General features: G+C 30.6%; 3 protein-coding genes across 4 annotated transcripts; 1 reads left to right on the top strand and 2 right to left on the bottom strand.

Annotated features, from left to right (window-relative positions):
• Window positions 1–933: 933 nt before the first annotated feature.
• Window positions 934–3,510, bottom strand: LOC110825632 (8-hydroxygeraniol dehydrogenase-like). The gene is made up of 5 exons (XM_022056104.2): window positions 3,250–3,510; window positions 2,983–3,096; window positions 2,026–2,539; window positions 1,538–1,694; window positions 934–1,311 (listed from the first exon to the last, which is right to left on the bottom strand). The coding sequence occupies exons 1-5, from the start codon at window positions 3,345–3,347 to the stop codon at window positions 1,094–1,096; spliced, it is 1,101 nt and encodes a 366-aa protein (XP_021911796.1). The 5' UTR covers window positions 3,348–3,510; the 3' UTR covers window positions 934–1,093.
• A 10,190-nt stretch (window positions 3,511–13,700) lies between these two features.
• Window positions 13,701–15,657, bottom strand: LOC110809095 (putative mannitol dehydrogenase). Of its 2 annotated transcripts, none has more exons than XM_088217172.1 (5): window positions 15,493–15,657; window positions 15,237–15,350; window positions 14,412–14,925; window positions 14,236–14,341; window positions 13,701–14,028 (listed from the first exon to the last, which is right to left on the bottom strand). In XM_088217172.1, exons 1-5 carry the CDS (start codon window positions 15,591–15,593, stop codon window positions 13,820–13,822), a joined length of 1,044 nt encoding a protein of 347 aa, XP_088073298.1. In that variant the 5' UTR covers window positions 15,594–15,657; the 3' UTR covers window positions 13,701–13,819. The 2 variants fall into 2 exon arrangements, with proteins under 2 accessions (XP_088073298.1, XP_021890502.1); XM_022034810.2 differs by having other exon boundaries at window positions 14,188–14,341.
• Window positions 15,658–16,252: 595 nt separating this feature from the next.
• On the top strand, window positions 16,253–18,168 carry LOC110809027 (8-hydroxygeraniol dehydrogenase-like). Its single transcript, XM_088218032.1, has 5 exons — window positions 16,253–16,580; window positions 16,668–16,681; window positions 16,815–17,116; window positions 17,214–17,354; window positions 17,593–18,168. Exons 1-4 carry the CDS (start codon window positions 16,483–16,485, stop codon window positions 17,268–17,270), a joined length of 471 nt encoding a protein of 156 aa, XP_088074158.1. The 5' UTR covers window positions 16,253–16,482; the 3' UTR covers window positions 17,271–17,354; window positions 17,593–18,168.
• Window positions 18,169–19,936: the final 1,768 nt, after the last annotated feature.

Here is a 19,936-nt window from a genome sequence, read left to right on the forward strand (position 1 = left end):
TTTCTATGAATAGACATGATATTTTTTTAGATCATACTGAAATTTAGTGGGTATTTAAAAAACTCATTGTTCTTCATTCTGAACGGTAGGGATTGATTTTCGACGGTTGAATTTTCGGTAATTTCAGTTCGAAATTACTGTTCATGTTTTTCTTTCTTGCACTGACCAATTTAACTTTCTCCGACGATCGAACTGTCATTTGTGGTCTAATGAGGCTGAAATTTGTTGATTATGTTCGTGATAAATTACTTTTTAATCTGAACCGTGAATATCAGATTTGAACAATCAGAATATATCCGTTTCGCATGAACATTAGCTGTTTTGGTATATTTCTCCATTCTTTTATTTATTTCTTATTGCTCGATTGATTTATTGTTGAGTATTTATTTGAGAATTATACTGGTTACTTATTGTTGCTGTAAATACTAATTTTTATAATATAGCTTTTTTTACTTAGATCAGGAGAGGTCCCGTAGTTTTTATCATTCATATTAAAGGGGTTTTTCATGTTAAAAATTTTGATATTTTTGTATGATTGTTTTTTGAACATTTTGGTACAGATTTTATCATATTTATTTTAGCTGAATTTTTAATTAATTTTTACTTTTCATAAATTCATTCATCCTACGTATAAATTACTAAAAATACTTTTAATAATTATCAAATTAGTTGAATGTATATACATATGTATTACACACGCTAATAACATAGAACACAAAACGGGCCACACAACCCACTTTCTTTTGTACTTGCGGGCTTGGGCAAATACGGCCCAACAATCCAATGCCGCCCATGACCCAACATGTGTTTATTATCAATCGGACAAGTTGTTCTCTTTACATATATATATACACATATATAATTTATGTACTCAACAATATATAAAAAATAAAATAAATTTGTCAATTTTCATTTTCCTTATTTATTAAAAAATAAAATAAAATATGTTGACTATAATTTGAATTGCATCTTAGTAAAAGCGATCGTAACAAAATCGCCAATATTACAATATTCATTGCTTAGTTTGGAGTTTATTTAGGCCATACATTAGGAAATAAATTCGGAAACATTATGGGCGAAATCCGCAAATAGTTCAATATGTTAAAGGCTTTGTCGCTTCCAAAGTGTTGCCAATATCAATAACGAATCGATATTTAACATCACTCTTAGCTATACGTTCCATAGCCGTGTTCGCATAATTCGTTGAAATTATTTCGACATCTGGTTTTATATTGTGTTTGGCTGCAAAATCAACCATCTCTTGCGTCTCCTTCATTCCACCAATGGCACCGCCAACAATTCCTTTCCTTCCTGTATAAAGTTTTCACACGATTCATTCTATTAGTTCAATTTTTTAATCACTACTTATTAAGAAGTGTTGAATCTGATTAATAACATATTAAATATCACTTGCTTATAGTTTTGTAAAGAAAAAAAACTCGACAAAACGTTAAATTCATTAATAAAATTAATGGGATGTAATTTTTATTGAGCTACTAAAAGATATAATAATGAAAAATAATATTTTTGTACTTACCCAACATTAAAGGAAAGGCAGTGAACTCCAGTGGCTTATATTCTTGTACAGTAAGTAACACTAGTTGTTTATGAGGCTTCAATAGATCAAGCAATGGCATAATGGGATGAACCACAGGAATTGTATCAAGAAGACCATCCAAAGTGCCCTTAGCAGCCTGCATACTGAATATCTTCATCAATTCATCAAGCTTAGCTAGGCAATTGAGACATTCAATTTTCATAGGTCCAGTTTTAATTTTCCACACTCATCTGGATATAAAAAATTACCCCACAAAAATGAATTTCTTGAGGGTGTGATTCTAATTCCTAAATCTCAAAAAAGAAATTGAAATACCATCTTTTTATCAGGATTGAACATGGTAGCAAAGTCTCATTACTATTAATTAGTATAAGCACAAAGTATGGTGAATTTCTGTAAGTGACATACAATTTCATACTGCCAACATGTTCTGATCTTATGTACATCAAATTGACTTAGTTATTTACCTCCATCTGTTTCTGATCATTTGTAATCAAAAATGAATCGGCACCAAGGTGTTCCAGAGCTTCATTTTTTTGGGCAGATGAGTAACTAATGACTGTAACTTTAGCTCCCATGGCTTTTGCAAATTTAACAGCCATATGTCCGATCCCACCAAGGCCAACAATACCTATATGTTTATCTGGTGATCCCAATCCGTAATATTTCAATGGACTATATGCTGTAATTCCAGCACAGAGTAAAGGTGCAGCAGAATCAAGTGGCATGTTGTCGGGAAATCGGATAATGTAACGTTCATTGGCAACCATATGATCCGAGCAACCTCCATATGTTCTGGTTCCGTCAAGGTCAATTTTGTTAAAGGGATGTACGATTTTAGGACAGTAATTTTCGAGATCATTGAGACAATTGTCGCAGGAGTGGCATGCACCAACCATGCACCCAACACCGACTTTATCACCAATTTTTACCTTTTGAACCTTGCTCCCGACTTCTATGGCTTCTCCTACAATTTCGTGCCTGCAAAGCCAGATTTTGTTGCTATGGTAGTGACAATAATATGTTCTCTATACACACACACACACACACTATTTATAGGACAATTTAGCTCCCAATTATGAACCACTATCAAGAGTCAAAACCAAAACAAATGATAAAAATCTTAATTTTTGACAGAGATATGCATGAAAAGGGTAAAGAAATGAGAATTTCTGTATTAGAAAAGAAAATATTTTGAATCTTTTCTTTGTGTTTGAATAATTTGTTCTATAAATCATAATGGGCTTTGCTCAACCTATTTTGAAATAATTTCATAATTTCATAATTTTGTTGTTTTTAATAAAATGCATGTATGAAATTCAGAGTGAAGTTTCTGATTTTTTTAAAAGAATAAATGGTTCTATTTTCACTTGCAAATCTTACTTCATATCAAATATAAAGCAAACAAAAAGTATTGGTAATACCCAGGAACCATAGGGTATAAAGTTCTTCGCCAGTTATTTTTGAGGTTGTGAAGGTCTGAATCGCATATGCCACAATACAGAACCTTAAATCTAACATCTTCATCGCCTGTTTTCCTGCAAACATATATGTATACATGTATGTGTATATATATATATATATATATATAGATATATACAGAAACAAAGGTATCAACGTCAGAGCTTTTGCCAAGAATCTTAAGAACTTCATTTGAAGGAAATGTCGTAAGAAAAACCAAACCCAATAACCTTCTGGAGAAGTTGAAGGGAGAGAGATGACCAGAAGAGTCTCTTGCCGCCCAGCCGAGGGCCTTAACAGGGTGCTCAGTCTCTGGTGACGACGCCATGTCTATCTTTTGCTTTCCAGAGAGAAGAAGAAGCTGGTTCGAACACCGAAGAACACTCCTTCACACAATTTATACTCTCATGAACTAATTTTACAAATTATAAAAATTAAAAATAAAACTTGTTGTATTAATTTTTAAATTAAAGAGTTTCTTTTTGTTCTTGTTTTTCCATCCCTATTTTAATCTTATTTACCACTCATGAAATACAATAAGATGAATAACCCAATTTTTTTTTCTAAATTTATTATTAATTATTCCTTCAAGATAATTATCTGAATAAATTTTATCTAAAATTATGTATTACTTTAACGAAAGATTTCCATTTTCTGAATTATCTGCGGTCCTCTATATATATATATATATATATAGGACAAAACTTTAAAATGAAAAAATCTTCAAATCTGCTCCACTCGAAAATTTATTGCAAGGAGAAGAACATGATATTAAATTTGATATGATCTGTATTCAATGTGTAGTCTCAATAATACTATTTAATATATGTATATATATAATTTTTTTCTAATATATCGTAATATATCTTATATTAAACAAAAATTCAGATAACCACATAACCCTTTTGTCGATTTATGTATATTTAAGCTATATTCTTAAATTACGTAATTTCGCATTAAGAAAAATAAATTGAGATAAAATTAGTTATCGTTCAATGTTATAATAGTAGCAGAATTTAATTTAATAACTATTATATGAATGATATAGTAATTTGTCACATTAAAACTTTATAGCAACCTTGGAGTAAATTAATTGGATTATTCAAATTTAAACAACTTAAAGTAAGAAATCAAACACCCAAAAGTAAGTTAATTAAGCAAACTAAAATTCTAAAAAGTGCGTGAAAACAAGCTTGCAAACTAAATTATAGATGTTCCTTGGTCAGTATAAGCTAGTCGAGATTTTTTTCTTTCTTAAAAAATTTAGTTGATAAGACAGTAATGTATTTTCTAAATTAAAAAAAAGTTAGAATAAATATTTTAAGAACATTTGTACCGTGTTTAAATTTAATACTATAAATTATTATGTTTCGGGCATAAAATACTCTTCTAACGTTCAAAAATATGAAATGAAATAAAGGATTATGTTCATAATTATAACAAATAAAATATTATTTGATACCAATATATTTTAGAAAAGAGTAAAAATCATCATCAAACAAAACGTATGAGATAAAGAGGTCATTTTTTGCACATTTTTAGAGCTTTCAAAGTTAATTTGCAAAGAAAACTTTAACGAATTATACGATCTTAACAACTTTATATGCAATACGTAAATATAAAGATAAAGGGTCGTCTTGGCGGATACAAAATGAAGAACAATACCTTTTCCTATATTACTACCATCCTTTGTAATCTTCCTAGGAGTCAATCTAAGAATTGCATAGTTAAGTTAGTCTTTAAATCTTTAAGTTCCTTATTAATGGCAACATGTCTTTAATAAATTCCCAATTTCAGGCAGTCATAAGTTCTCAATGTCCACTTTAATGGTAACCCCTTTTCCTCCCTTCGTTTTAGACATATAATGAGTTGCTTTTGAACTATAATAATAGTCCACAATTTCTCTCATAAGGGTAAAACTAATAATATATTTAAAGTATGTAATCATGCCATAAAATTCTCGTCATAATAATATTATTATATTTTGGATATCAATGCTTGTAGTATTCCATTTATTGGTTCATATATGACACCCGTATCCAAAATTTTGGGCTACCCATGAATTAAATGTGAAAGGAAGATGATGATATAAATTAGTGGACCACTAAGAAACCAGAAAATTCCACGAAGGACCACATAAATTAATTGATAATTAAATACTTTGATATTTTTCTATTATTTTTTTCGTATTAAAATTTATATATTGGGTTGAATCTAATTTTTATTATTTTTGGTTGTATTTTTTTAATTAATTAAAAAAATTAAGATAATTCAGCTCTTATATTAAAATAAACGATACGTACTTACAACAGCCATGCAGACAATGAGCTTCCTTGTTCTAGCAGTAGCCTCTTCTGCTCGCAATCTTTTTCTTATATCTATATATTCATCTGCTGACTGCTGTAGTATATATGTATATGTATGTTATTGAAATAAGAAGAGATTTTTTTTTAGCGAGACAAGAACAGAGACAAGCTCTTAAATTTGTGTCATAATTATATATAGATTCCTCACGATTCCTTCCGCCCAAATGATTTTAATCTTCCTCTCATAACTATGATATTCATAGCGGTTGTACCTGTCCATAACCATTGATGTGGAGCATTAAAGTCGTCTGTATAAACCAGTATAACATCTACACTGTGAGAGAGAAGTTGGAACTAACTCCTCTCCTCCACTCTTGTAAAAATATAATCTTTTTCTCGAGGTCAAAGAATTAATACATATTTTTTTGTGATATGATGATTATTTGTTTACAAATACTTAAGGCATTGAAATTAATTTACAAATCTAAAATAGAAACTAACAAGGTTTTCTTCACCATCTTCTATTGATCTTAAACTTGTTTCTCATCTCCTCCGACCTGAATGAGAGTGAATTGAGGTGAGTTTCACGAGTTCAGTAAAAAAAAAAGATTCTATAACAGAGATTTACGTACATATATTCAAACAATATATAAAATAAAATAATATTTATAATAAAAAAAATGTCAACAAAGCATCACAATCCACTACACAACAAACATTAACAAAAACTTATCTTAATCTTTTTCGTTATGTTTTATTCTTATTCCTAAATTTTATTTATGAAATCATTCTTTTTTCTTATTTACATTTTTTATTCGTAATATTTCTCTACTCGAATATCACACATACATTCGAATATCACATATAAAGTTTCATCGCGCGATGCTGTTTATATCGTCATCGATGAGAGGCGAAATGGATCTCTTCATCACATGGATAGCACACACACAAAATCTCACATTGGCCACAACAGTTATATTTGCTAGGTGATCCACTCATAAACACCTATCCACGTCTGTACTAGGTTTCAAACTCTATCCATATGTAGGTTCACCAAACCCGCTGAAGTTTAGCCATACACATACACTCCCCTCCTCAATTCAGATTAAACGAGTAGGTATTCTGGGTCCTTATACTTTATACTCTTTTCAAATCTCTCTGGTTTTCAATTCACTTATTTCATACATAAAATTTTAATTTCTATGCATAATTAAATATATACACACACACACAATACATTATATCATCACATATATAAAAAGTATACATTTTAAATCACTTTATGAATCATCTTGTATCAGATCACACAGCAAGTACAAGATACTCAAATTTCTTGCACAATTGTATTAGATCACACAACAAGTACAGTACGTCATACATTTGTACCAGATCACACAACAAGTGCAGTGTACCCAAATTTTACATGTACACACATATATTATAAGATAGACATGTACCCTCATTACATATCTCATACAGATAAATATATTTACACACACAATCTCTATCGATACATATGCACATTCATACTTAAATACGTATACACAATCACAACACACCATACGTAACTATTCACGTATTTGTTCTTATTAGTTATGTTCTCATCAATTCATATATAATTCATTGTATATTTTTTTATATATATACATACTATATAATACAAACAAATACAAATTAGACATATTAATTATTTTTATATTACATTACATATATATTTAAACATTCACACATAATGCACTATACATATACATGTTTACAGAAACATATAATTTATATCTCCATATGGAATACACATAATTCTTACCTACGGTGCGATCAAGGAAGCTTTGGGAATCCTTTCTAGATTGGTCTACGGTTTTCTCAGAAATTCGAATACTGTTTGGATGATTTTTTTCGTTTATAATAAAAAAAAATTATATTAAATTATGAGTAATTTTAGAAATTATATTGCGCGAAATGAAGAATGAACTTTACCTTGGGACATGCGTTCCCGGTCACCAACGTCACCACACGCCATCACACGCATGTCACCGAAAGTGTCAGGTGCTGATGATCGAATCAGCACACGTTGTCGTATAACCAACATCATATTTAGTCGCCACCCTTCCATTATTCTTCCTTAATTCTTTTTTTTTTTTCTCTTTTTTTTTTCCTTTTTTTCTTTTTTTCTTTTCTTTCTTTTCTTTTCTTCTTCCTTCCTCTTCCCTGTTGCCTTTCCTCTCCTCTTCATATTTTTCCTTTTTTTTTTCCTTTCTTCTCTCCCTTTTTCTTCTTCTTTTTCTTTTTTTTCTTTCTTTTTCTTCTTCCTTATCATTCTTCTCTCTCTCTTTCTCTCTCTTTTTCTCCTTATTCTTCTCTTCCCCTCTTTTTGTTTTCTTCCCTTCTTTTTCTTTTTCTTCTTCTCTCTCTTTCTTTCTCTCTCAGTTGCGGCGTCGCACAACACGACGAGACCCTTCTCTCTCAGTCGTCGATGCCGTTGCGACCCTTTCTCCTATCACAATTGCATCTCTCTCTGATCACTCTTTTTATTTCTTTTTATTTATTACTTTTTTCTATGTTATTTCATTACATATATATATATATACATAGATATATATATATATACATATTTATCACTTGGTCTTGTTCTCCTATTCTTTATATTCTTTTTTTATTTTTTTATTATTTTATATATACATATATATATATATTTACCCTAGTTTCCTTGTGCTACGAAAGGTGTACACATATCTGGGTCTTTCTTTTTTTGTTTTATCTTATTTTTTCTATTATAATTAATTATGTATATTATGTTTTTTAATTTTTTTTCTTTTTTACCCAGCTGGTGTCCAATTGGGTATTTTTTTTTCTTTTCTACCCAGTTGGTGCCCAGCTAGATATTACACTAACATCTCATGTGATATATACAATAGTTATATATATAGAACAGGAGATCAAAATTTAGAGTTCAACAAAACAAAACGAAAATTTCTAAAATATGAACAAATGTACATGAATAGGAACCCTTTTACAAGTTATACTTGTGCCGCAGTAGTTCTGTCTCTTCTTTCTCATGTGCAAAATATCAGGGTAAAAATAATGAGTTTCACCAACTCAATAAATATTTCTATTCTTTCAACTCAGATAAGATTTTATGTAAAACACACAATACGAGACAAATGCAATAGTAATATTTCAATGCAAAATTCATTTATTCTTTTTACCATTTCACATGTTTCTGATCGAATTTATGACTTTTACTTGAATATCATTTATAATCCTCAAAATATAATCATATACTCCCGAAAGAACATATATACACTCGAATATCAATCATAACATCAAAATATAACCACATACACATGAAAGATCATATATTCACTCGAAAGATTATTTTTAAGATTTTCATCGCGTGATGTCATTTATGTCATTATTGAGGAGAGACAAAATGAATCCCTCCATTGTATGGATAACACACATACACAAATTTCACAATGGCCACAACAAATATATTTGCTAGGTAATTCATACTCACAAACACTTAGTTTCTTTTGGATTAAATTTCAAACTCTATCCATTTAGAGATTCACCATACCGACTAAACTTAAGCCACACACACGCACTCCCCTCCTCGATTCAAACTCTTTTAAATATTATTTAAATTAATTCATTTCGTAACTCTAATTAATTCATTTCTACTTTTATTTGGTTTCTTTTGTTATTTTTATTTCCTCTATTTTTCATTTTATTTGAGTTTCTCTTCCCTTACAATTTTGTTGCTTATTACAATTCTAACATTTTTCAGTCTTTGGCTTTTTTCTGGTTTTCCATCTCCTCATAATTTCCAAACAAATTAAGGATGCTCTTTCATAGGTCCGTGTTCTGTTCTTCATCAAAAAATCATGTCAGTATATGTTCTATTTTAAAACACATAATTTAAAAATACCCATGCATAAATCTTTAAAATCCTAGTCCGAGTCTGGAATAGGGAAATACTCACCAAAGTCCCTCAACGAATTGTACTCCACTTGATCAACGGCCTAAAATCACCATACATAGATATAATCAGAGTTAACTGATGAAAATAAATTAAATCCTAGGAAAACTACTAACAGTGGCCGTTTTCAGGTAATTACCACAACAAATTCGTTCTCCAGTATTCAATGAACCACCACTTCAGCTTCCTGTGTAGGTATGGTGATTTACTTTCCAAAAGCCTACATGTATACACATATATACATATTAGCATATGACATTACGTAAAACTCCACAACGAAAAAAGAAAACGAAAGATCACCTGTTTTAGTTTGTTGCTGTGAAGGTCAATAGCCTCCCTCCTTCCCTATTCACGCCACCGGAGGTGATTCCCGATCTTCCTGAGAGAACCCTCACACTCACCGTGGTGAGGTGAACTCTTTAGCTCCCGAACCTGCACATACACACTCATGAATACCCGTTTCACCAAAAACACACATCGAAAGAGGAAAGGGGATGAACCTAGCTCGGGTGTGGTGCCTCAAAAACCTGAATGGTCTTCTCAGTTCGCCGCAACAGTCCTTGCTTGCTTCGAAGTTTAGACGATGGATTTCACACCTATATATCGATTAGTGTGAAATAAGAAAAGGAATTTTCAAAAAATGTGATGAAAATGAAGAAAAGGGCGAAACTTACCTTATTTCGCTTCGGGTTCTGCCATCACACGGTGATCCTCGATCGCAATTTCCCTTCCTTCCACTTCCTTTCGACTTTTTACATTTCCTTTTCTCCTTCTAGTTCCCTTCCTCGTCTCTCCCTCGCACGACATTCCCTTCTCCTTTTCGGCCCAAATCCTTCTCACTCTTGGCCTCCTCTCTGACCCGATCGGCTCCTCTCCTCCTCTCTCACCTGATCGACTCCTCTCCTCCTCTCTCTCATTTTTGGTTTCCCTTTTCAAAATGAAGAAGGAAACCCTAATTGTTTCCATAAATACCCATTTTCTTGGCCGTTGGATCCTGCAAGGTTCGATTTGGCTCGTTTAAACTGAATAGAATTCCAGCCGTTAGATCCCTCAAACAATTCAATTAGGACCATCCATCTCCTGATTTCTTTTTACCCCTTCCACTTCCATTTAATTATGCTTTTACGCCTTTTTTTCTTATATATTTTCATTTAGGTCATTAAAATAAATAAAAACTCCCTAATTTTTAACATTTCTTTCATTTAGACCCTAAATCCTAATTTAATTATTTGTTTACATCTTTTTAATTTATTTTGGGTTCAGATGTTATATATTTATTTTAAGTAATATTTTGTATTCATTGATAATATAATAAATATTTCAATCACTCATTATGAGAGTACGAGTTTGAGTGAATTGTGCGTCTTATATGATTTCTTTAAAAAATTGCATTATTATTTATATGCAGATATCATATAATTAATTAAATATACGATTTTTAAAAAAAATCAGTATACTTATACATTTTTTTCCTTGTACCTCTCTAAAAAAATATAAACAAGATTAAATAACATATTTCAATATAAAAATCATGCTTAAAGACCTAAGGATCAAATTACGAAATCCTCCTAAATTAACAAAAACAAAAAAGGTTTGGGTATGGGTTTCAAATTGGGTTCAAAATATGATATAAATTTTACGTATAAAATGAATTACATAATAATAATAACAACAACGACAATAAATAATAATAATAATAACAATAACAATAACAACACAATAATAATAATAATAATAATAATAACAATACTAATAATAAACAACTCGATTTTTTTTAAAATTCAAAAAGATGCAAAAAATCCGGACAAATTAAGATATAATAACTCTTCCTAAGTGAAATCAATTTCATAATAATTGTTATTTACTATTGTCCATTGTGAATTCCCTCTTGGTATATTGAGTTTATGAAATTCTTACAACATGATATCAATCTTAAGTTTGATATTATATCTATTTTGATTATAGTTTTTGGCACCATATTCGAGCTAATTATGATATATTTTGCCTATAAGATATGACAATCTCTAAAAGCTGGTAAAGAGTATTGAGATTTCTCAAATATTGTATATAGTATTTGATGATTTCTTAGTGGTTACTAAATAACTTTTTGATAATAAAAAATTACGAGGCAGACTAACATATAAAATAACTTTCTTAGATCATATTTGGACTATTATTTACTACATTAATATTTTTACCACCCATATTAGCACATTATTATCTAAATATAATCATGATTGTTCTATATCATGAGAGAATACTTTGATAGTTATAATTCATTTTAACCGACTTTACTGAGCCTGATTAATTTTGAGGCATGTCTCCAAAAAATCATTGTTTTATTGAAGTGATCACTTTTAAGTTTCTAGCCTATAAATGATTGTTATTGATATATACATTTTCTTATTATTAAAGTTCAATTAATTAATGTTGCCAAACGGGGGACTATAAAAATTTGTTGGCTACCATTTAATTTAGAATTCATCATGTATTCAAACAATTTAAACAGTTATATCAAATGTAATTACATTAGATCAATTACGTGATCTCAATTTATTAAGGTTCATATGAACATTTTATAATATTAAAAAAATGAGTTATCAACTTATTATAAACTAATATATAACCCAAAAGGATATATTGACATGAGCTATTAGGTTAAGTATGAACATATGTGTACGTATCGATAGAGATTGTGTGTGTAAATAAAAATATATAATCTGTGTGAGACATATAATGAGGGTACATATCTGTATTGTAATATATATGTGTGTATATTAATATGTGTGTACATATGTTATGTATGTAAAATGTGCAATCAGTGTGTGTACGTGTAAAATTTGGGTATACTACACTTGTTATGTGATCTTGTACAGATGTACGATGCACTGTACTTACTGTGTGATCTAATACAATTGCGGGAAGAATCTGAACATCTTGTACTTGTTGTGTGATTTAGTACAAGATGATTTAGAAAATAGTTTAAAATATATAGCTCTGATGTGCGTGATGATATCATGTGTTTTGTGTGTGTGTTTGTGTTTAATTATACATAAAAATTAAGATCTTAGGTATGAAATAAGTGAGTTAGAAATGAGAGAGATTTGAAAAGAGTGTAGAGTGTAAGGACTCTAGATACCTACTCGTTTAGTCTAAATCGAGGAAAGTAGGGTGCGTGTATGACTAAAGTTCAACGTGTATGGTAAACCTGCACATGGATAAAGTTTGAAACCTACTCTAGATGCGGATAGGTATTTGTGAGCAGGTCACCTAATAAACATAACTGTTGTGACCAATATGAGATTGTGAGTGTGTTATCCATACGATGGGGGGATCTATTTCGCATCTCCTTGATGACGATATAAACGATATCGTACGATAAAACCTTAGATGTGATATTTCGAGTGTATTGTGATATTTCGAGTATAAGTGTGATTTAAAAGGAGAATAAGAATTAAGTTAGAAGAGTGAGAATTAGAATATATTTCGTGTAATTATTTATTTTGTTGTGTATTTCGATTGTGATGCTTATTTGATATTTTCTTGATGATAAATATTATTACGTTTTAGATATTGCGTAAATATATGTACGTAAATTTTCGTTATAGAATTCTTTTTCTTAGTGAGCTCGTGAAGCTCACCCAAATTCACCATCATTTAAGTCAGATGAGGTGAGAAACAAATCCAAGATTAATGAAAAGTGACGAAGAAAACTTTATTAGTTTTTATTTTAATATTATAAATTAATTTAGATATCTCAATTATTATAAATAAATAATTATTCTGTTATAAAATATATATATTAAAGTGTAGTTTCGCTGCGTATTTAATATTTATCTGTTTCACTAGTTAGAAATATTGTGTTAACGTCCGTATCCACTGACATTGGGGTTCGAACTGTTACATTAAAATTTAGATTTAGAACTATCTTTACACTGTGATCAAGCACTGCAAGGTTGTTGACCTTAGCTCCAGTATGATGTTTTATACTTTGAAAAAATATATTAAGATCGTGCATCATTATTTCAAACAAGAACTTGTTGCCTTCAAACAACTTGACAAAAGGTTTTTTTAGCACTGATTAACCACCCAGCGTACAAGAACTTAGTGATCTATCTCTATTCCACGTTTCCATCATTTTGTGAGGTTTCAAGAGAATAAACTTGGTCTGGCTAGTATCAACTTTGCCTTTATTATTGGTCATTATTTTCTAAGTGTGACGTACTTATCTTTATGTATCTATATATTCATATTGACATACAATTAATATAAGTCAAGTTTTGCCCTCCATATTCACATTAATATAATATCATCATACAAACCTTTATTTCATTTTGTTCCATAGGATTTTTGCTCTTGATAAACCTATAAATGATAATCCAAAACTTTTACATCCCGATGGGTACCAAATTAAAATTTATTCTGAATGTATGCAAATAATAACAAAATTAGCAATGGTAAAAATATTTTAATATCGCTAGGGACATATGTAGAATATTAGATGTTGAACATAGCAAGCTAAGGCTTTCTAACAGCTAAGGTGTTACCAACATCAATGACAAAGCGGTATTTGACATCAGATTTAGCTACTCGCTCCATAGCAATGTTGACGTAATCGATTGGAATAATCTCAACATCTGCCTTTATGTTGTATTTTGCAGCAAAATCAATCATCTCTTCTGTCTCTTTTATACCTCCGATGTAACTCCCAACTATTTCTTTCCTTCCTGTTTAATTTTTTAGAACTCGTTAATGCATTATTTATATTATCTTGATTCTCACAACAAGTTAGGTATCTTTAATTAGAGTATTTTCTTTTTTCATCAATTCTTAGTTAATCAATCACATTAATTTTTTGTATTAATTAAATATTCTTCTATACTTACCATCATACAAAGAATATGGATATATTTCCAATGGCGTAGCTGGTGTACCTAACAACACAAGTCGTCCACTGAACTTCAATAGACTAAAATACGGTGCGAGGGAATGAGCTGCAGAAACAGTGTCAATAACACCATCCATTGTTTCAGCAGCAAACTGTGATTAAGAAATTTAATATCAGAAGAAAGATATTTGAATTAAAAAGTAAAAACATGTAATTTATTACCTCTAATTGGTCAGTATCGTGGCTAACCAAAAATGCATCAGCACCCAAACGTTCTAAAGCTTCAGTTTTTTTGCTTGGTGATGTACTAATTACCGTGACTTGAGCACCCATTGCTTTAGCAAATTTAACAGCTAAATGACCGAGACCACCAAGGCCTACAATACCTACATGTTTACCAACTTTCCCCAGTCCAAAATATTTTAATGGACTGTACACTGTAATTCCAGCACAAAGTAAAGGAGGAAGAGAATCAAGTGGTACATTGTTAGGAATTCGAAGGATGTAATGTTCATTAACAACTACATGATCAGAAAAACCTCCATAAGTGATTTTGCCATCCAGGTGAATAGAATTGTAGGTGAATATCATTTCGGGACAATAATTTTCAAGGTCATTGACACAATTCTCACAAGAGTGGCATGCACCAACAATACAGCCAACGCCGACTTTATCACCAATTTTGACCTTCTTCACCTTGTTCCCAACTTCTGTCACTTCTCCAACAATTTCGTGTCTGCAAGCAGTGAATCCGTTAAAAGCATCGAACTGTTCTCATGATAACAAGTAGTAGCATGTTTAGAGGCAAGAATTTAAAGTTAGAAGTTGGCATACCAACGGATATATACGCATATGTAACGAAAATATACATATACATAATATATATATCCAACACAAAAGAGATAATTGTGATAGATAAGCTATTCTCATTATGCGAAATACCGGCTAGCGTGACCATCCAAATCTTGTTTAGTTAGATGTTTGATGAGATTGAGATAGTTTTAGTCCTTAACAAACCAAAAGAAAAGATCACAAGGTTATAATTACCCGGGAACCATAGGGTACACAGCAGTTTCCCAGATATTTTTTGTTATGCAAAGATCTCCATCGCAGATTCCACAATACAACACCTTTACCCTCACGTCTTCCTCGCCTGTTCCCCTGCATTGCAATTCAATATGTACACATATCACGCATCACCTACGCGTATACATATATGCGTATGCACAAGTGTATATTTTCGAACAGTGTGAAGAGAAACGAATTGGGAAAAGGGCCAATGGCAGAGTTTGCGAAAGGGTACCTTCTGGAGAAGTTGAAGGGAGAGAGATGACCGGAAGAGTCTCTCGCTGCCCAGCCATATGCCTTAATAGGGTACTCTGTTTCTGGTGAGCGCTCTGCCATTTTCTTTTTCTTGAACTAGAAAAACAAGAGAGCCAAGTATGAGCGCTGTACCTACCTCGGAAATATATACATATCTATGTCTTTGGGTTCATATATATAGAATTTATTATTATTAAAAGTGTAAATAGATTGAATTTATTATTATTATTATTATTACTGCTATTATTATTAATACATATTCACGTGGGCTGGTCCACCATGCATGGTACAACTATATATATATATATTCATCATTATTTTATACGATTAATTCCTGATCATTAATCACCAAATCGTAACCGAGCTCATATTTTATTCGTTATGGTTGTGGAAGCCTGCAGCTTCCTAGCTGTTTCAATAAATTTGCTTTGCAGTTAGTTTATTTCTATTTTATTTTTATTTAATTACTGAATTTAATAATTAGAGTAAACTGCTCGTATTTTATTATTAAATTCAATAATTAATTAATATGCAGATAAGACGTGCTTATTTTTTTATTGATTATGATTATGAAAGTCTGTAATGTGATAATTTAATTCTATATTTTTTTTTAAAAAAAAATCATTTTTAAATGCAATATGATATATATTATTTTATTTTATTCAAAATAAATTTTAAATTTCTATTTTAAACTTTGCCACAGTCATCTAATATTGATATCATTACATAAAATCAAAAGATGTAGACGCAGATGCGCATGGCTAAGTGGCTAGAGCTTCAACTGATCTGGATGTGTTGAAATATTATTTCTCTCCCTCTCTCCCGATGTGTATCATGTATATATATTTGTATGTGTGCGATGCACCCTTGTTACCTAGAAGGCCTCATTTTGTTCTTTCGCCCTTACGTACTTATGCATACATATAGAGTCAAGTAAATCCCCTCTTTGAATCAAAATAAATAAAGCAAAATGGGATTGTCACCGGAAGAAGAACATCCTGTTAAGGCCTTTGGCTGGGCAGCAAGAGACTCTTCTGGTCATCTCTCTCCTTTCAACTTCTCAAGAAGGTGATCCTACTCCCCCCCATCTCATAATTCTTACTTTCCTTTTCTTTCTGTTTAGGTGTATTAACCTTTTCTTCTTTGATAATGTAGTCTTAGAGGAACACGTTATCAACCATTTGATCTTGGGCTTTTTAGTTTAGTTCTCGACGAGAAAAAATCTATAATTGTATAAAATATGTACAGTTGATTGATTACATAAGTTTTTGTGAGCAGGGAAAGTGGTGAGGAGGATGTGAGGCGAAAAAATCTATAGTTATGTCGTTCGATTTCCTGATAATATATTACTTCATACTGCTCCACCTTTACTATGTGCTGGAATTACAGTATACAGTCCATTGAAATACTTCAGACTTGCAGAATCAGAAAAGCATGTTGGTATTGTAGGCCTCGGTGGCTTAGGTCATTTAGCTGTTAAATTTGCCAAAGTAATGGGGGCCAAAGTTACTGTCATCAGTAGCTCACTTAGTAAGAAAATTGATGCCTTGGAACGTTTAGGTGCTGATTCTTTTTTGCATAGTAGTGACCACGACGAAATGCAGGTATATATATATATATATATCTAGTTATATATGTTAATTATTGATGAAAAATTTTATTTAAATCACTGATCTATGGATATAAATGTTGGACGCGCAGGCTACGATGTTAGATATGTGGTTGACGTTTCTGTTTCTCATCCTATCACACCATTAATTGACCTACTCAAGTCTCATGGACAACTTGTCTTAGTGGGTCCAGACAACTCACTAGAATTACCAACCTTACCTTTGACGAAAGGTAAATGCATATATATATACATATGAAAAATATTGCATGCAGATAAAATGCTTATTAAAAAAGCTATTTTAATCTAGAACTGGTAATTAAAAAGAATTAATCATTAAGAACATACTTAAACTAATTACTTATTTTCGGACAAATGATACCAAATTAACTCCAATATATTCCATACATATTATCAATAAATGTTCAAAACTAATATTCATACACTCGCTGAATGCATGTGACAAAACAGGAAGAAAAACTGTAGCTGGTAGTGCATACGGAGCAACATATGAGATTCAAGAAATGATTGATTTTGCAGCAAAACACAATATAAATGCAGATGTTGAGGTTATTTCAGTAGATTATCTTAACCAGGCTACAGAACGACTCGCTAAAGCTGATGTTAGATATCGATTTGTGGTTGACGTTGGCAATACCTTGTCTTCTATAAATTCCACATTTAACTAAGGATCCTAGCATGTTCCTTAGTTTCTGTAATTCTTTGGAAACTTTTTCAAAGCTTTTCGCTTTATTGTTATGCATCCTAAAACTGATATTAAATATCGATTTGTGATTGACGTTGGCAATACCTTGCCTTCTACAAATTCCACATTTAACTAAGGATCTTAGCATGTTCCTTAGTTTTTGTAACTCTTTGGAAACTTTTTCAAAATTTTTCGCTCTATTGTTATGCATCCTAAAACTGATGTTAAATATCGATTTGTGGTTGACGTTGGCAATACCTTGGCTTCTACAAATTCCACATTTAACTAAGGATTTTAGCATGTTCCTTAGTTTCTGTAACTCTTTGGAAACTTTTTCAAAATCTTTCCCTCTATTGTTATGCATCCTAAAGTTAATGTTAAATATCGATTTGTGGTTGACGTTGGTAATACTTTGCCTTCTACAAATTTCATAGTTAACTAAGGATCTTGGCATATTCCTTCTTTCTTAGAACTTTTTGAAAATTTTTTTAAGTTTCTATTGACAATGTCATGCATCTTTTGTGAACATTTTGAAACTTTTAATTACATGTAATAATAAAAATTAAATTATTTTTATGACATAATTACTTTTAAATTTAAAAATTTTCTAATTTAAAAATAAGAATCGTCGTCACAACGTGCAAATGATACCACTCAGTTAACCTTAATTAAATATATCATACCATTTAAATTTCGAATCATATATAGCCTCTATTTTTCATTTTTTAAAATTTTGTATGGACTACTCGTTTTTATTAAATATTTATTCATCACGGATGGTCTAAACCATGAAATATGACTACAAAAAAGTAATATAGTGCTAAAAACATCATAATCTAAATAGGTTGCTATCTATTAAATTACATTGGCATTTAAAACAAAGATAAAAGCTGAGAACTTCCATTCCGTTTCACTTACTCTAATTGCATATTCCAACTTCCCACAGCCCATGTAATTTAGATTCTTGATCCCAAACCTAATCATTTTAGCCAAATTATTTGCTAGAGAGTTCTCTTTGTGCAATATGCCAAAAGTTGATCTGTTTCAACATTCGCGTTGCGTTTATATATTTATTTTCACTCAAATATAATAGTTTGAATCTCAATATCGGTGGGTACGAACGTTAACACAATATTTTCAATTAGCAGAATATATAAATATTAAATATGTAACGGAATTATATTTTAATACACATCTCTTATGAGAGGATAATTACTTGTTACAAACAATTAAGTAATCTAAATTAATTTACAAATCTAAAATAGAAATTAACAAGGTTTTTTTCACTATTGTTTATTAATCTTGGACTTGTTTCTCATCTTCTCTCACCTAAATAAGGATGAATTTGGGTGAGCTTCATGATCTCAGTAAGAAAAAAGATTCTATAACGGGTTTGATTTTTCTAATGTGTGGGCTTAATGTGGGGTTTAGTATGTATATCAGGCTGTCAATTTAATGGACTCGTTTAAAACTGATCAAATATGATTGAACAATATTGGATCTTAATAGATCGAGTTTAAGTATGAACTTATAATGTGCAGATACTATTTTTGTAATATTCTCATTCTATGATGGACGAAATGAAAATTGCAAAACTTAGTCGATATAAAAGGCGATTATGATCCCCGAATCAAAAGACTGTCATTTTATTTTTCTGAAATTCCGTCACCAGAAAAGCTAGTTTCAATGCGCCGTATTGATTTGGAAGATCCTACCGCCGAACGTGAACAAATCTTCTGCGATAGATTCAGATACACTTACGATTATATTTCTCTTTAATTTAGTACAATTATGTATATTTAATTTTATAGATCTACGAATTTGAAAAGAAATATTATTCTAACAATTAGTATCAGAGCCATTTATCGTATCGAATGTTTTAAGAAAGTTTTATTTTTGTTTTTTATTTTGTAATTTTAGATTTTAGATTCAAAACTTTAGATTTTGGATTTGTTTTTGTTTAGTTGAATAAATATATATATATATATGCAAAAAATTAAGAAACATATATATTAAGAAATTAAGTATTGTATATGTATATATATATTTTAAGCATGTATGTATATATATAAAAATAAAAAATAAATAAAGCAGCGGCCGACCGCCACT

Source organism: Carica papaya, chromosome 4 (assembly GCF_054855325.1).
Source record: "Carica papaya isolate Zhongbai chromosome 4, ASM5485532v1, whole genome shotgun sequence".
Classification (NCBI taxonomy): domain Eukaryota; kingdom Viridiplantae; phylum Streptophyta; class Magnoliopsida; order Brassicales; family Caricaceae; genus Carica; species Carica papaya.

Excerpts from the sequence above, each read along its gene's own strand:
- LOC110825632 (XM_022056104.2), bottom strand. The coding sequence starts at position 3,347 with ATGGCGTCGTCACCAGAGACTGAGCACCCTGTTAAGGCCCTCGGCTGG. Across the intron at positions 3,097-3,249 it reads CCCTTCAACTTCTCCAGAAG|GAAAACAGGCGATGAAGATG; the intron begins GTTATTGGGTTT and ends ATATGTTTGCAG. Across the intron at positions 2,540-2,982 it reads TTATACCCTATGGTTCCTGG|GCACGAAATTGTAGGAGAAG; the intron begins GTATTACCAATA and ends CTGGCTTTGCAG.
- LOC110809095 (XM_022034810.2), bottom strand. The coding sequence starts at position 15,593 with ATGGCAGAGCGCTCACCAGAAACAGAGTACCCTATTAAGGCATATGGC. Across the intron at positions 14,342-14,411 it reads ACGATACTGACCAATTAGAG|TTTGCTGCTGAAACAATGGA; the intron begins GTAATAAATTAC and ends TCTTAATCACAG. Across the intron at positions 14,029-14,187 it reads TCCATATTCTTTGTATGATG|GAAGGAAAGAAATAGTTGGG; the intron begins GTAAGTATAGAA and ends AAAATTAAACAG.
- LOC110809027 (XM_088218032.1), top strand. The coding sequence starts at position 16,483 with ATGGGATTGTCACCGGAAGAAGAACATCCTGTTAAGGCCTTTGGCTGG. Across the intron at positions 17,117-17,213 it reads GTGACCACGACGAAATGCAG|GCTACGATGTTAGATATGTG; the intron begins GTATATATATAT and ends TTGGACGCGCAG.